General features: G+C 44.6%; 1 protein-coding gene across 1 annotated transcript in view; it reads left to right on the forward strand.

Annotated features, from left to right (window-relative positions):
- The window catches only part of dph6 (diphthamine biosynthesis 6), a 46,007-nt gene that overhangs the window by 16,752 nt on the left and 11,748 nt on the right, over nt 1-17,507 (forward strand). The window contains exons 6-12 of the mRNA XM_068752190.1: nt 2,438-2,499; nt 2,688-2,782; nt 2,871-2,964; nt 4,779-4,929; nt 5,316-5,441; nt 6,805-6,934; nt 7,056-7,230. Of these exons, the coding sequence (XP_068608291.1) occupies nt 2,438-2,499; nt 2,688-2,782; nt 2,871-2,964; nt 4,779-4,929; nt 5,316-5,441; nt 6,805-6,934; nt 7,056-7,230 (833 nt within the window). The remainder of the gene's footprint in view (nt 1-2,437; nt 2,500-2,687; nt 2,783-2,870; nt 2,965-4,778; nt 4,930-5,315; nt 5,442-6,804; nt 6,935-7,055; nt 7,231-17,507) is intronic.

The following is a 17,507-nucleotide window of genomic DNA, read 5'->3' on the forward strand; positions in this document are numbered from 1 at the left end:
CTATATAAGGAAGGAGGTGAAAGCAGTAATTTGTGTAACGTTGAGAGATAGGAGGAAGTTTTACCTTTTGCTTGCATCACGAGGCACCAGGAAAAGTTTGAAACGAATCTTGCTTTCCTGGTAAACTTTTTATTCTTTGTTAATTTCAACCCACTATATTAAAAAAAAATATGCTCTCCCTCATTACTGGACTCGCTGGTTTTAAAGTTCACAGAATTTAATTGGAGTTTTATAGGATAACACGCGGTAAAAAGCCCTTTAAAGGAGCGCTATTTCTCTCAGTCTCTCTTAAGGAAGCTCCTCTCTTTTCCAAAGTGTGGTCTTGCTGTCTCTTGTGGCAGACTAATGGCAGCTTCTAGTGGGCTTATTTGGATTTAATGTGGCATAATGAGGTTAGGTAATTGGGTTTAGGTCAAGTTGTAAAACAGGTTCAGAGGAGACAGAGATGTGAAGATCATGTAAATGATGTTAGATCACTGAAGGCTCACACTAGTGGCTACTCAGAGGCTCCGTTGCATTGCGTGAGTGCGAGCTCCTTCCTCCATCCTCGTTTTTGTCTTGGAAATCTTAAGTCTGTCAAAAAGATCAATTAAGAAAACCCCGATACCAGCGCTAAGTGGTCGTGGAGAAATACCTTTGCGTTGCTGTCATCTCTCTGTTGTCTCATCACGCTCTCCCGTCATCCTTCTTCCTCCTTGTAAACACAAAATGGTGCAAATCTCGTTACGTAGATTATTTAAGAGCAGGAAAATTAATGAACATATTATTAAACACAGCGCCCCCTCAGCAATTTGGAACCAATTATTAAAATTTGTTAAAAGGCATGACTAATTAAGGAGGATATTTAAATGGGATTGAATTTTAATGCTTTTTTCTCCCCCCCCCCCTTATTACTTTTGTAGCAAGGTTAAAATGAGAGGATGTTAAGATTATATATTCTCACACTAATTAAGACCACGGATCCCCTGGGAAGAGAATAAGGGCCTACTGATCCTCTCCCCCCTCCGTCCCCCTTTTGTAGCCCCTCTGTGTCTCCGCCCCGTAGTGCTGGACCAAAAGGGCCCTGGAGGAGAGACACAGATGGGATTAAGACGAGCCCGGGATGGGATGTGACGTCCCTCCGCCGTGCTTTCCTCTCATCTCCCATCCATTGCGCCCCATGGGGCCCCACGGTTGACACATTAACCTTTGAGGTTGTCGGGCCATGAGAGAGGAGCGATTCTCACATTCCGATTAACTTTGTTCCTTTAATTAAACACATGACAGAACCATGTGACACCTTGGACCGGAGGAGATACGCAGGGCTTCTCTGAGAAAATGATCACGTGACGACATTACTGTCACAGCTGCACTCCCTGTGTAGGTCATTAGTGAGTTGTTAATAATTACGCCAATCCGTTGGTAACCAGTGGAAAGAGGAAATGGTAAATGCTGAAAAACAACTGATTTACTGTATACTGATGTATTGTATTTTTAAGTGTAGCATTGACATCCTTTTATGTTTTTGCTCTACTGTTCTTTATAGACCCCCCCGATACTTGGATAAAATTTATTTTTGTGGAGAATGAATATTAAGAGATCTTTGGCTCAGTGCTGTCAGTAACAGGTGAGCTGGAGCTCAGTGTGGTGCCATCAGGAACACGCGTCTGGTAAACAATCAGATCTTTGTGTTACCAAGGAGAAAACAGTTATGCACCCCCCCTTATAGACGTGGTGACCCCCCCCCCCCCCCCCCCCTAAGTGCGTGATCCAGTAACATGTCTGATTAAAAGTGCTGATGGTGAATCTACTGCCTAGATTTGAATAGCTTATTGAAAGGATGGAAAGTTTTGGGCCGTTATCCAAGACTGCTTGATTAGAAGGTTTCCCTCGTGTCTTGGCTGAGGAGCAAGCAGCAGCGATCTCGTATTTTAGGAGCTGGGCACCGCTGGGTGTTCACACAAAGCTCTGCTCCCACCTCCTTTCCCCGCCTTCTTTTCTCTCCCATGCCTGTGAGTCACTTCATGCACCATTTCAGGGGAAGAGGAGGGAAAAGACAAATAAACAAGATCTCTTTCCAGAGTTTATATTCTCAAAGGGAATGGGGAGGAGGTGGGCAAGGGGGCAATGGGAGGTGGGGTTTGGATTTTTGTTTGGGTTTTTGTTTGGAGGGGGGGGGGGGGGGTGATATCTGTGGCCAGCAATTGAAAACTGTTGCCCTTACCCGGAGTGATCTGTGTACACTGCATGCAAAGTCAAACAAATAGATCCAGGGTGCAGGTTTACATGTGTTTGTGCGTCTGCCCGTAAACCTCCCGGCCTGTCATCCTCAATCACTGCTCCACATTCTGATCAGACCTTTCTCTCTCTCTCTCTCTGTCTGTCTGTGTGTGTGCATTTGTGCGAATGTGGGTGTGTATTGCTGAATGTATGCTATATGTTCCTATTTTCATGCCAGGCCTGGATCCAAAGAAGCACCTCGGAAAGTCTCTGGCTGACATGGAGCCCTATTTGAAACAGGTCACCGAAGTTGTCCACTCCCTTCACTGCAGTACTTCAATGTATTTCTACCAGTGTAGCAAATTATATGGGCATGTATAATACTGTAAAACTTGAAGTCGTTTTTACTTGCAGCATATTTAGGTCTCATAGAACTGTGTTTGCAGATTTGAAGCATTTCAGTGAGGTGTTTTGTTTTCCTTGCTCAGCTCTCGCGGCAGTACGGCGTTCATGCTTGTGGAGAAGGTGGAGAATATGAAACCTTCACTGTCGATTGCCCGCTCTTCAAAAAGAAGATAGTCATGTGAGTAAAGTTAATAAAAGCATGCAAGAGTTTTTCACTGCAGTGTGTGTGGACGTTTTTTTTTCTTTCCATGTGCCTGTGTTTGCAGCGATGCAGCAGAGACGGTGATCCACTCAGCAGATGCCTTCGCTCCAGTTGGCTACCTGCGCTTCACTGAGACGCACGCAGAGAGCAAAGACGGCGTGAGTCGGACGTCTGAAGCAATCCACGTGCGGGAATTGTTTCCCAAATACGATCAGTGCTGCCTGGTGCTGAATCAGTAGTTTTTTTTGTGTGTCACCGCGGGGTCGATGACGTTTAAAGCAGTCCGAGGGCGGATCAAAAAGAAGAACAAAAAACCTTCTGGTGTCTTATAACTTTGTCGAGCAAGCGGAGAAACCTGGCGCTTTGGGCCGGGGCTCACATCGACCTCCGGGGGGCCTCCCTCTCGTCCTCTGTTCCTCTCTGTCTCTGCCGCGCTTGCTTTCGGTTTCTCCCTCCATCCCTCGCGTTCTCTCTCTCTCCTTTGGCCCCACATGGCCTACTTTGACGTCTGCAATATTCACTGCAGCCTGAAACTAAGCCCGGCTTAATAAACATGTCTGCTCGCATTAAGGCACTTTGCATTCAGGTAGCTGGCTAAACGGACGCAGGCGTTTGTTGTGAGGAGGCAGAAATTGGCCGAATGGGGCTTTTCAGGGTGACACATCCAAATGTTATACTTTCCTTGACAGGAACTGATAACTTTTCAGTGCTTTTAATCATTGACACAATTTCTGACCTCCCATGAGTCGTGTTTTTAATTACCCTCTTTCTAATCGCCGGGTTTAATAATAGCTGATGAGTTTCCTGGTGCTGAAAAGCGCTGCTTGCATGCCTTCATATTCAGTGCAGCCTGCAGTCACTATGTCTCCTGGGTAAAGCACATGTGTTTCTTTGCACATCAGACAAAACCGTTTACATTTGATTTTCTATGCGTTTGTATTTGCAGCCTTGCATTTGTAAGTGCATATCTGCACACTGGATGGGGGGGCTGGGATTGGTGAGGACGGAAAACATACCCCCAACCCACAACCTCTGTGACCCTGCAGCCTCACTCCCTACAGCTATATATTTTTCATTCCCCACATCACCACCCCCCCCCCCCCATCACACAAACACACATGCATGCTTCCCGCAAGCCCCTGTAGCACCCCCTAGGTTGCTGGGGAAAGAGCAGGGAGATCCAGGGCCTGCGAAAGGAGGCGGGGAGGGGGGGGGGGGGGGCAACCAAGGGAGAACCTGCCCTGGTTCAGCCTTCTGAAGCTCTTCTCATCAGGGTGACAGATCTGCGGTGACACCAGCACTAGAGGAGACTGCGCTGAACTCAGGGGGTGGGGATGGACCATCATCATTTGGCCTCAGTTAATGCTAGTCAAGCTATTTTTCATGCTGGCTACGAGAGGGGGGCTGAAGTATAATTAATTTGATTATCACATGCCGTAATGCGGTTGACAGCAGATGAAGGGGGTGAATGAGTGTTGGACAAGGCGAGGGGAGGCCGTTGAGGAAATATGAAATATGCATTCCAATGTGCGACACCCCGGCAGGATTTGGCAGGTTATTTGTATGCCGTAGAGAATGGTGATGATCCGTTGTTTAAGTGGCGCGGAGCAAAGTACAAGTAAACAGCAGAAATAGCTGAAATCCAAAGCGTCTCTCACCCACCCAAGAATGACTGACAGCCAACGTGATTGAATCTACAGTATCAGAAAACACCACTCCCTATCCGCCTGAACCGCGAATATGTTAACATACTGTTTCGTATTCATTCACCTTGAAGTTATGTGCGTCTGTCATGAAAGACTGACACACACACACACACACACACACACACACACACACACACACACACACAGCCTGCTTAGTGGGGCATTCGAAAGGCTGACTAATTATACGACATTTTGTCTGTCTTTGGCTTGGCTCTTCTTCGGAGGGCGTTTGGCCTGATGTATTCCCCCGTGGTGCTTTTTTGCAGGATGTTGTGGCGAGAGGTTTGCCCTATGGTGGTTGTCCTTGCCAGAGCGCCATTGACAAGATGACCGAGGAGGTGGAATATGCTGATCAGACCGAAGACAACCAGCAAGAATTTACATCAAACCGTGACCTTAGTTGTCATCGAGGCCACGGTGAGATTCATTTATGGTGAAACATGCACATGCAGAAATGCTGGCTTGTGTGTGTCTGTGTGTGTGTGTGTGTGTGTGCATTGTTGGTGCTCCTTGGATCTGTGTCATGCTTCCAGCATCATGATGCCAGTATTTTTATATGGTTGTTTGACAAGCGCTGTCATTTCAGCTCCATTGTGACAGTCGTAGCATTTTTCTCGTCTGTGCGTGTGTCACCCCTCGCACGCCACGCCGTGAGCCCCGCATATAAGCAAAGTAAAAATGTCGACTCTGCGTGTTCAAAAAGCGTCGATCAATCATTGAACCAATAATTGTAGCGATGACGGCGTGAAGCATGTGTGGACCTGCTCACCCTCTTCCTCTTCATGCTGGATCTCTTCCTGCAGATCTCCTGCCATCCTGGTCGAAGAGAGGCTCCAGAGGCTTTCAGTGGATCGCCGGCGTCAACGGCCTGCAGAGCCATGAACCCGGGACCCAGAGCCGGATACGAGCGGCTTTCACGCAGCTGCAAAGTGAGGGGAAGGGTTGGCGTTGCCGTGCAAAAACTTGGTGCACCGTAGACGTGCCTTTAAATACATCTAAGCTCAGGAAAAACACGAGTATCTGCAAGGAGAGTCTTTCTTGACTTTCTGAAATTGCCGAAGCAAAAGGCTCACTCTCAAGTCTAGTAACTTTAAATAAATAATGTTTTCTTCGATCAAATAAGGATTACATCAAGGGGAGATGATACAGAATTCCTTTGTCCAGGGCTGATTGAAGAAGCTCAGTAAAACTGATTCTGCTGGGGCTTTTATTGCACGCCCCACTGGAGCCCTAAAATACATACGGGGAAAACTTCTTTGTCCCTCGGGTGTCTTTCTTTCTCCTTGTAATGTTTGCTAAAGACACATGAAGAGGTGTGGCAGAGCATGAGAAGTCATTCCTTATTCAAAAGTGCTTGTCAACCCAGCAGGCGAGATCCAGTGTCGGAGGCTCCATCCGTCACAAGAATGCTATATCGAGTGGGCCACAAAACAAGGACAGGCACTTCAAATTAACTGAGCACACACACGCGCACACACAGAGTACAGTCATGTTGGGTGAGTTATCATTTTTGCCCTGCAGAAATTCAAAAGTGCGTGCTTTTACAGCGCATCTGAGTCTTTATCCCCCCGCTTTCTCTCTTTTTTTTGATGGAGAAAGAGGAGCGAAAGATGAAAAGCATATTTAATGTTTATCGCGGCACACGTCTGAACAGCCTTCAGAGCGCAGAGACAATATTAAACAAGTTAATATTGAATGAACAACCTCTTTGTATGAGGGTGAAGTAGTCTGAGACTCTAGTGGTGGCAAGGGAAAAACAAACTTGAAGCTCTTTCAAATGATTGTTGGGAGAAAGGCTTTGTTTTCGAGCCCTTGTGCCTGAAGCCTGCGATGTGCAAACATCCGGCGTTAGGCTGCGCTTTATAGCTGATGAGCTTTCAGCTACACAGCAAAACTTAAAATACTACCCACCTCTTAACTATTGTTGTGAAAGCAGCTGCTTAGCTTAACACTTTTGACAACCCAAAGACGCCATAAGTATTTGCTCGCTGGCAGCGTTGCCTGTTGCGGTCGACACAATTTGTAATGCCCATGAAATGAGAGGAAATCAACCCAGGACAAACACGTTTATAGAGGTAAACAAAGACCATGAGCCTCAAAGAGCTGCATTAAATTGGTGATTGCTTGCAAGCAACAATATCCTGGGTGTTGTTACATTTAGCTAATATGCAGAAGTTGGCTGAGTCGAGATGAAATGAGATCATGGTGAATGAGGTCGTGATTCTATTTCTTACAGTGTGCAACCGCACTGGAGTGATTTGCAGGACAGTACGATCTTTTGCGTGTGTCCAGGTGAGTTGGACAGCAGAGGCTGGAAGATGGAAGACATCGTCCTGGTTCACCTGTACGTGAGGCGCATGGAGGACTTTGCTCCAATCAACACAGTCTATAAGAAATACTTTGGCATGAATCCTCCAGCCAGGTGAAGCTACACGCGGACCTTTTTTTTTTCTGTCCTGCAGAGTTCAACGTCCAAAACATTTGTATGCTCATTCGGAGTTAGAGGTAGCATATTTTTCATGGTTTCTGTATTTGTCTTGCAGAGTGTGTGTCCAGGCGCCCCTGCCTGCCTGTCAATCACTGCAGATGGACTGCCTGCTCCATGATTGGACCGGACCTCCGGATGAAGGCTGCTTCCACGAGAGGGAAGCGCTGCATATCCAAAGCCTGTCCCACTGGGCCCCGGCCAACATCGGGCCCCACAGCCAGGCTGTCAGGGTACGTCACGTTGCTTCTGGTGGCTGAGGGTATTAGCAGTTTGCTGTGGCCCATAGACCCTTGAATGAAGAATGTCGCTGGTGGTTCTTACGACGTTTTGTCATGCTTGACTCAAACAAAGCAATTTGTGCATCTTGGATTACACGATTACGTTGAGTGTGAATCTGTCGTCTCTTGTGATTGTTGCTTCGTGTGATAGCCTTTTCCTCATCGCGTCTTTTATGCACACGTGTAAATGTGTATCCCTGTCGCAGCAGGAAGTGTGTATCCATTTTCGCACTTGTTTGTAAAAGCCACGTATTCTTCTTCTTTCATATTGTTTAAAACGCAGAAAGAATGTGGAATTCAAAGGCAGAGCGAAGGAAGTGTGGGCTGTGGTTGCACGGTTGGCTTGGTGTTTTGTTTATCCACCGTGTATTATGTGGGATTACACTTGTCAAGGTACTGTCAACAAGGATAGTGTCCATCTCCTCCACACTGTCCTTGATCCTGCAGCCAAATCTGTCTGTGAGTGAGAACATGTGTGGATTAGCCATTCGCTCGGAGCCCGGCGGCATATCTCACCAGTGTGTCGCCGCTGCTCAGAGGATCTTGTGCAGTTTGGATTCCTGAGATGTAACCTCCAGTCAGGTTTGCTTTCATCGTGCCAGCAGTGTTTGATTCCCTCAATGGAGTCTCATTGAGACATGAAATTGAAGTCAGCTGTGAGCGTGTGCTATTGCCTCTGGAAAAGCATCTCATCTTCCTCTCCTCTAATGATCACTCATATCCGAAGCAATTTGGGAAAACAATGAGAGGAGTTTGTTCGCTCAGAGCTGTGCACAGCGTTTCACACGACCCCTGCGCCTTCTCTGTGTGCCGGCTCCTCCTCCGCGCTACAATGACTTAATTTGATCAAAAACGTATTAACAGCTCTTCAGTACAGCTAAAGAATTTTACATATTGATTACCCCCTCGCTGTGAGCAACCATGCAGTGCGGCACCTCCTCTCGCCACGACCACGCCGAATCCATCTTAATGACAATTTCCCTTGGTGACTTTTTTGCCATGCGACACCAAGGCTCTGTCGACAACAAAGGCAGAAAAGCTGCTCTCTGGGACCAAATAACCTGAAGCCCTCCAGTGGAAGGGAACTGTTAATTAAAAGAGGGCTCGGGCTATACGAGGGTGTTTAGGAATGGGGTGGGGGTGAAATTAAACTGATTACAGGAGGAATTTGTGATCTTAATTATGTCCAGAGAATGCAATCATCTCTGTGCTGCAGAGGTGTTTATATCGAGAGCTCTCTGAGGGGGCAGCGATTTAGATCTCTGTGGTAGAAAAAGACAGGATGTAGTAACCTTGTGTTTGTTAAGCTGCACAAAGCAGAATTATGCCCTGATGAACTGACCAGCATGCAGCTCTTCCAGAACCAGCGCATTCCTTTGACAAGTATCCGGTGGTTTGAGAGAGAGAGCACGCGGCCACTGACCGAGCAAGGTGCTCCGGCCGTGCAGGATTCCAATGCAGTCGGTCCCCGCGGCAATGGGTGCGACTGTTAGGTGGAGAGGAACGGCATCAGGGGGCTGGCATGTGATGGATGCTGGACCTTCAAACTCCATCCATCTTTTCATCTATCTGCCCACCTTGTCATGTCTCAGCTTCAGCTCTCGGGAATGGCAGGATGACTGAATGTCGACTTGGCCTGGCGAGCTGACAGATTCAGATATGACTTGATTTAAGGAATTAGTTAACCTTTATGATGTCAAAGCTGGGGGGCCCTTGGTGTAATGTGCGTTAATGTAGGATGTGCCGTTAGTTTAAGTTAAAGCCGCGAGCAATAAAGAGAAAGACGGATTTAGTTCATGCTTTGTTTCATGATGCTTCACACCTGATTGACACGTGTTTAAAGGTTGCATTCACCATAACGTATTTCTTGTGGTGGAATATATCATGTTTGAGTGTGTTTCTATCAAAGGTCTCAACTAATTATTTTATTATGCTTTTTTTTTTAATCAAAGTTCTAATACAAATTTTGCTGCTCATTTATTTCGGATACAATTTGCATAATCCAATTAAGACACAAGACATTCCCATCATCACTTAATTGTATTACATCAAGCGCTCCTTGTGGAGTATCAAAATAACTTTTCTCACTGCAGCAAAAGCAAAATGATTGCATGCTTTTAAAGTAAATAAAACATATTACAACATATTCCATCAATTGTTTCTTGGAGCTTTTATGCAATTTACATAACATCAGGGGGGAGAAAAGGAGCATAGCTGGTTCATCAATAACGTTCTTAAGTATCATCTCACATTTGTTTGAACGAAATCGACTAATAACATACGACTGGGCTCCTGAGATGCATGGAATGGAAAAAAAGTGACTGAACAGTTAACAACAGGGGTCTCAATACACAGTATCCCCCCCCACCTCAATTCAGATGATTTCTGTCCGTTCCATCACATTTCCTTTGCGGCTGCATTTACACAATAACCAAAATAGGTCTGAACAGAGAGACCATCACTGAACAGTTGTTAAACATCTCCCATTTCCTGTTAAGGTAAGTGGCTCACCCCTGGGATATTTGCTGGGAAATTACACTCACTGATCAGATTCTGCGGGCTGTGTTTTGGGAGCTGGCTGTGTTAGCCTCAGGTTGCTGGTGAACGCTAACCCTTGCTTCCTTCCCCTAATTGTGAGTGACAGTCAATATTGTGCAAGGCCGTCTTGCACGAGCTCGTGACATGATTTGCATCGGATTTTGAAAATTGTCAAAGTGGACTGTGAGGCAATCGGGAAGGAAGTGGATCTGACATTCCCAATTAGCATCAAATGGGATGAGTGTGCCGTTGCAGGCGGTAGAATTTGAATAATCATCCGACAGTCGTCTTAATGTCTAAAAACAATCAGCTGAACTTTGTCTGACTCTTCTGATGAAAAGTAAGGTCAGGCTGAGGTGGGGTCGCCCACAAGGGTGTCTTACAGTAGACAGCCCTTTTTGATTTTGTTTAAGATTATTTAGAGGATATTATTAAAATGACTTCACTTTGCAAAAAATGACAGAGCATGGCAGAGTTGCCAGTTGACGCAAATATTCTATTCCTGAAAAGCCGAAATTAAGGTAAGTGCTTTATTTCTGTTTTTCTGTTCTCACGCAGAATGAGTCACCATTGTTAAAGAGCCCCCGCATCACATCAAACACTGCACCCCCCCCCCTGCCGCTCCAAACTTCCTTAACCGGCATAGAGAATACCTCAATTACCACTGAAGAGTAATTAGCCAAAAAACCAGCGCGTGTGCATGCATCTGCGTTTGGGGAGGTATTCGAGCAGCACAAACAGATTAATTAGGACATTTAACTTCGTTTCTAATATAACAAAATGAATCCCATAAAATACGAGGCATCTCGGTGGAGGTGTCTGTCAGCACCCAACGCCTCTCCCCTGTTTGCCATAATCTATTAAAACCTGGCTTTTATCTCACCTCTCCCCCTGTCATTCTTTATGGATTTTTTCATAAACACGGCGCATACTTCATAAACGTCTCAATTTTCTAGTCTATTAACATTACTTCAAAAGCGCGTGATAAAGGAGGAGGGCATGCATGAAATAATGCACCAATAATACGAAGTGCTGGAGGCTAGAACAGTAGGGGCGGCTCTCTGGCGTGCACACTCAGACGATGCAAGGGATGTTATCAACTTTAATAAAAGACCAAATGATCACTTTGCCCAAGGAGGAGAGGAGATGGCAGCAAGGAAGGGGTGAGACCAGTTGTCGAGTAATTGACTCGATGAAAAATGAGGTCTTGAAGCCTCAGCGGTTTGAGCAGTTGTGAGATTGAAGGCTACTCAATGCAAAGGTTTTCTTTAGCTCCTCGCTTCTTGTTGCAGCGGAGGATTTAACATAGAATTTCTATTTTTTTCCCCCCCTTTCGTTTCCATGAAGGAACAAGTGGGATGGGCTGGCTGTTCCCTCCCCTTGGTGCCTGGATCGTGTGCAATGAGTTAAACCTTTTGTCTAGAGAGAGTCAGAAAGAGTTTGACTGACAGTCAGGCTTCACCTCGCAGACGTTCCCTGGCGAGCATCGATTCGGTTCCTGCCTCTGAACATCACCCGAGTCCGTCTCTACAGGCATTACTCATCTTACCCAAACACTGGGGTCAACTGTCTTCAGTTGAACTGGACACACGCAGAACACACTGATCAAAAGCAGTAAGGCCTTACTGTGATGGCATGTTGGGCTGTATGCCCCGAGGCCGGTTCTCACAAACACACACACACACACACGCACACACCCGTGTTCTCTCTGTGATCGGCCCTTGCCTGCATGACAAAGTAAACCAGCTCGGCTCACTGTAACTCTCTGAGTGACAAACAGCAGCACGATCGTGACCAGCAGGACACGTAGCGTTCGATCCACATAAGGTGACATGTAAATAAATAAAGATGTACAAAAAGATAAACAACACACTCACTTGAACGCACACGTATTAACTCCAGCTATGTCTACATAAACATTTGTTGGAAAATATTTGCGCATGTGAACGTTTGTGTACCCACAGTGTGTACAATGCAACATCTGAACATGCATTAACACACATTCACATGCTGCAAAATCAGATTCAGCGAGAATGCTAATAATAAAGAAATGAACACTGTCATTTTGCTTTTTTTTTTATTAAACGTTCGGATTAGAAACAAGCCAATATAAAAAAAAAAGGCTTCTAAAACAAGATCATGTTTCCACATGTTTGTGTCGATCACTTACGCCTCTGAATAAGCACACGTGTGTCAAAGGTTACATCAGACCGCCCTCTTAATCCATCAAGAGGGTAGCCAACAACAGAGACGCTAATTACATGTCCCAACTGTAATTTTCCACAGTCAGTGTGCTTGTCACTGTATTATGGTATGCTGCTGCAGCACCAGACAGGAATAGGCTGGTATTTGCTTGTGCCAAGGGAGGACAGGGGAAGGACTGGATCTGTCAGAGTGCATCGACTCTCAGGCAGCCACGTACACCGGCACTGTGCCTTTGCCCCGGCCCCTGCCACACTCCCACCCAATAATGGGCCCGGCCCTGACAACTGATCCTAATTGCCTTTGAATAGCTCTTCATGTATTATTGGTGCCTGACTGCCTTGGTTCACGTCAACATGCCGTAGAAAGCAGGGACAGGATAGCCACAGCCGGTATGTCCGCTTCCTCCTTTCCTCACTGATGTTGAGATACACATGTAGATATGCATGTGACGTAAACACCACCTAACACACAGGCCTCTGGTGAATGATTGGATGCTGATTGCACAAGGAAACAAAATACAAAAAATACCTCATGCCAAATACCAAATACCAAAATGCTTTTTGTGGCTGCAGTGTCTGAATTGAATGCACGAGAACATTTGCAGTCGGTTATGATTTATGAAGAGGATTGTGTTTGATAAAGGGTTGGCTGTTTTTTTTTTGTTTGTTTGTTTTTAGGAAAAGCAATCTCATCCTAGTGCACATGTGCATGTTTGCTTCTCACTTTTTCACGTGCGATGAGAGGGTTGAATGGCTCAGATGCACCAAAAAAAAAAAAAAAAACGATTCCACCCCTGTCAATTTCTGCAAAGGCACTCATGCTGTCACAATTGCAATCAAAAACACTGGGTCAAAACATAATTATTTGCAGTCCAATGTGTGAATTATTACACCATATCCAACTATTGACTTCACATTTTACTATCCTGTTTGACTACGGAGATATTAGAGAAGGGGGTAACACAGCTTTTTATTTGTGGATTGAAATTACTGAATACCAAATGCATAGATAAAAAGCATAGCAGCATGTGCTGTCCACTCCCATCACTGTCTGAGAGAGGAGAGACATATGACCATCCCATTACTATGGTAACTAGTCACTATTTTCAGAGCTGCCTGTGTGTGTTCCCCAAGCAGTGATGAGAGGGCATAGCTGACAGGGTCTGCGCATGCACACACACATTTAAGGAGGGTATGGAGGATGCTCCTTGTGAAATACACAGGCGTGGCAAATGCATACAACTATCGAGGCCAGGTCCCTGACATACAGGCGATTTGATTGGAAACTGAACTCTAATCTACGATCTTTTCAACATTTTATACTCGCACCCAAAATATCCCATCCAGAGCAATACTCAGTACGATGATTTAATTTCAGTCAGGCACGAGAAAAACTGCATTTTGTTTTCATTTTTGTGACGTTCAGATATCAGCCAGATAGAATTGAATAAAATTTTTCAGCAGAAGTAAATTAATTGTTCAGCGTAAACAAAAAAACACAAGGTATCAAAACGAGTGTTAATGTGGAATGTAATTGCAGCAGTGATAGATAGTACTGCAGTATTTTATCTAAATCAAGAATTCGTTGTTGTATATTACTTCTATCATCGTTACGCTCTCCTCTGTTTATGCCGTTCTATAACTTGCACATGTGTCTGTTTGGACATGTTTATTGCACCCATATGCAACAGTGTTCAAGCATTGCCCATTTGTTAAAGGTTTTTTAACTGGTGACTCAGAAATAGTTTACATTTACATTCCATTTACTTTTTTCCCCACTCACTTCATCACAGATTTTCACGTGGAACAATACTTCTTAAACCCAGGTCATCCACTTCTCAAATGGCATCATCATCAAAGCACGTTTTACTGAAGTAAAATAATATACAGTCTCCTCTTTTTATGTGGACATATTAGCATGTTCACTTTTAATATATATGTTTTATTGATTTTATGGGTTTTTTTATGTAAGGGTATGATAAGCTCATGAGTCTGGGTAATTTAATGAAGTAGAGATATTCAGGGTACGAGTTCATTCAGCATCATCCAGAGTACACAGTGTTTTCCATATGTCAAAATGTATCGAGTTGATTTTGATGCTCTGACACAAATGTAAAATTTGCTGTATTTTTTGTGGGGATTCAGTCTGTTTTCCTGCACACTATTTTTTATATATTTATCTTTTTGCCAGGGGGGTGTACGTTGTTACCCCTGGTGCACATTTACAGTAAAATAACACTTTTGAATCGAGTAAGTAGACATTTTCAGGAGGAAATGATTCCTCGTGAGATTTCAGTTTTATTTGTATTTTTTTTCCGTGCTATTTATTCATTTTCTTATGGGCACCTTTCTGCTCCTCTACCCTGCTTTCGGTTTTTGATGATAAAAATAAATATGGAGTGAAACCAAGCGCAAATATTTTTGAATGGTTTTTCAGAACTTTCCTTCTGTATTCCTGCAGCTTCACTGGTGGAATTTGTGGCTTATTTATGCAAAGCATTTTTAGTTTGCAAAAAAAAACAAAGAAAATCCAAGGAGACTTGGATTCTGTCAAACCAACCTGTCCATGGATGGTGTGGACTTTGTATGAACAGCAGCGTCGTTGATACGAAGCTGTTTTTAATGCAGCCATACTGCCATCTGTTGAGGAAAGGAGGAACTTCTTCTCTTTTTTTCTACCCTCTGTATTTTCTCCACTGTCTCCTTTAGTCTGTCTTTGATTTTATGCTTGTCTGCTATTCATTTTGTATTTTGATAATACTGAACCACATGTTGTGTCCATTATAAGCAACAGCAGAGCAAGGGGTCAGGGAAAATAAGAATTGTGTGTGTGTTTTGAATGTGGAGGCTCAGATATTTTCCCTCTGGACCAGCAGCATCATGTCATTGAATCGCAGGATTTGTTTTGGACATTCGCTTCGACACGTGTAGAATGCACACTGTGGTCCCATCCATCATATTGTGGACACACATTCTCAGTACTAGCTGACCACACCACAACTCCGTGTTGACATAATTCTCTCGTGCCGAGTTGAGTTAGAGCTCCCATTATCAGCCAGATCAAGAGATATGTAGCTTCAAAAAGCAGAAAAATATAAAAAGACGGAAGAGATGAGACGGTCACAGCTTTGAAGGGAGAAAGAACAGAGGTTGAGGGTTGCAGTTTCAGCATCATTCAATCAGACAACATGCCCCTCAGCTGAAACAGCAAGACCCTCCCCGATTCTCTCGAATTAGGGAGATTAGCAGGAAAGCGCATAAATCTGGATGATGGAATTTGTCATCATTTGCATTGTCCTGGAAAGATTCGGTTTGATAGAGCGATGCACGGAGAGGCTTGTCATGTCCCACGGGCAGGTCATAGTGGAAGCTTGGCAGAAATGATTTTTGCGATATGTGCATCAGTCGTAAAAGCCTCACAACCAATTTGTCAAAACAAATGTGAGGTCGGGACAGCGGGGCATTTTGCCTAACGCGGTGAAAAACCGTGCCCCTCCATCACTCCGTCCACAGCCCGGCCCTGGTGTGGCACAGTAATCCACACAGCCGCAGACAATTTCAGAACGTCAGCTTGGAGAATTAATATTTTATTTCTCTATTTTTGCATCATTGTCATAGCAGCAGTAAATTCACACAGGAACATTTTTTTTAAATAATTTCATCTTTTCTCTCTAATGGCGGGATGCTTGTTTTATTCATTCGCTCATGCCCTTTGGCATTCTGATGTCTCCCTCAGCATCCAGCAGTTTGGCTCTCCTGACATTGGTTACGGCACTGAGCGGCAGCTTCTGACCGCTGTAAAGTTGACCGGAGCTGACTCTCCCATTTCCCTCAGTGTCTGTGAAGTGGGCATGTTGAGAACGGACAAACAGGCACGACCGAAAAATACATATAAGCTAAGAGAAGGTGGGGGGGTTGGGGAAAGGCCGGTGTCCCTGCCTCAGATTCACCCCAGAATCATTTCTGCTGTATGTTTCGTGTAAATTCGTCATTGTGAAGACTTTGTGTTTTCGTTGTGTTCTAAAGGCTTGTTCTCCGAATAAATCAGGTGCTTTCGACCTGAGAGAATGCGTCCAGAAATGCAGTATCCTAGCCTTTTCTTTGTGCACTTCAAACGGCTATTTATGTCACTGTTTAAGTAACGCTGATTTCGTGTGACAGTTGGGCATACAAGGGTTAGGTTCGAACTGGAGCACAAACAGAATGCAAGAAACAGAAAGAGCCGAGGAAGGAGGTGGGAATAAAATGTTTTTTAAAAAGGGCAAATATCTCGTTTTCCCTTCCCACGAAGCCTTAAATGATTATCCTAACGTGGACAGAGATTCCGTGGAGGGCAGAGCAGTTGTGGTTCTCTTGAAAGGTTTGTGTTTGCAGGGATGAGGTGTCAGAAGAAGCAGGATTTCCTCAGGGCGCAGCACAACATGAGCCCATCTCTTATCATTCCCCACTCCCAGACGTGATCTTCTGTGAATGCACTAATGCTGAAAGAACCCCACAGACCTGAAGCCAGTTCTGAGATGAAATCACAGCAAACATCCCTGACAAATTGATCATGAAATCCCAGCCAAAAAGCCGAAATAGTGCGCACACTTTAATATATTCAACCAAACTTCAACCTTTGTGTTTGATCCCTGCGTTTTCTTTTTTCTTTTTTTTAACAACATTAAAATATTCAAGAATATTCTAAGAGAAGAAAGTTGAGACTGGAATCTAGTGATTTGTTACATAAACGAACAGTGTCTGTGTACTTTCACGTTCATTCTAGTTTATGTAACAAATAACGCTTTAGATACAACATACCTTATAGATGCAGCATCCGTGGTTTGAACCTTGACTCTTCAGCATTTATTCTGTGATTGCTATATTCTGTGGAATACAGGTGTAAAACGTTCTATAAAATGCTTCGGCTATAGCTACGATCCATGATCAAAATACACCTCCATGGAAGGACTTATCCCAAATATGAATTACACTGTTCATCTAATTTTCTACAGTGCAGCCATTATTTTGCTGCTCTTACACTTTTAGCTTGGTTACATGCGGGGAAAAGTTACACCGTACTAATCTAACCTATTTTACACATTTTGTGTTATCATTTCCCTGTTTAAATTATGCATGAGGTCTCGATGGGGGGAAATGTGACCATTAGCATATCTGATAGGGGCGCTGGAGCAGTTTTCCACCTCTCTCTGTCCTTGGAACCAGGCAGAAGAACCTGACTGTTCGTCAATACCGGGTCATTTTATCCAAGCCGGCCCGGTTCATCCATACCATTTCAACTCTTTGCTAATGACACTCGGAGACGTCAACACATTTGGAGGCCCAGAGGGCACAGACACCAATGTGAATATAGTCTAGCGCTGTCTGGTCATCTCTGGGAGCCTGTTGACAAAAAGTGCAATTAGAAGCACCTCAGACACCCCCAGCCTGAAATGAGACACTATTAAGGGCTGGAAGCAGGCAGGCGCTTCCTGATGCGTTTACATA

This window comes from Brachionichthys hirsutus, chromosome 18 (assembly GCF_040956055.1).
Source record: "Brachionichthys hirsutus isolate HB-005 chromosome 18, CSIRO-AGI_Bhir_v1, whole genome shotgun sequence".
Classification (NCBI taxonomy): domain Eukaryota; kingdom Metazoa; phylum Chordata; class Actinopteri; order Lophiiformes; family Brachionichthyidae; genus Brachionichthys; species Brachionichthys hirsutus.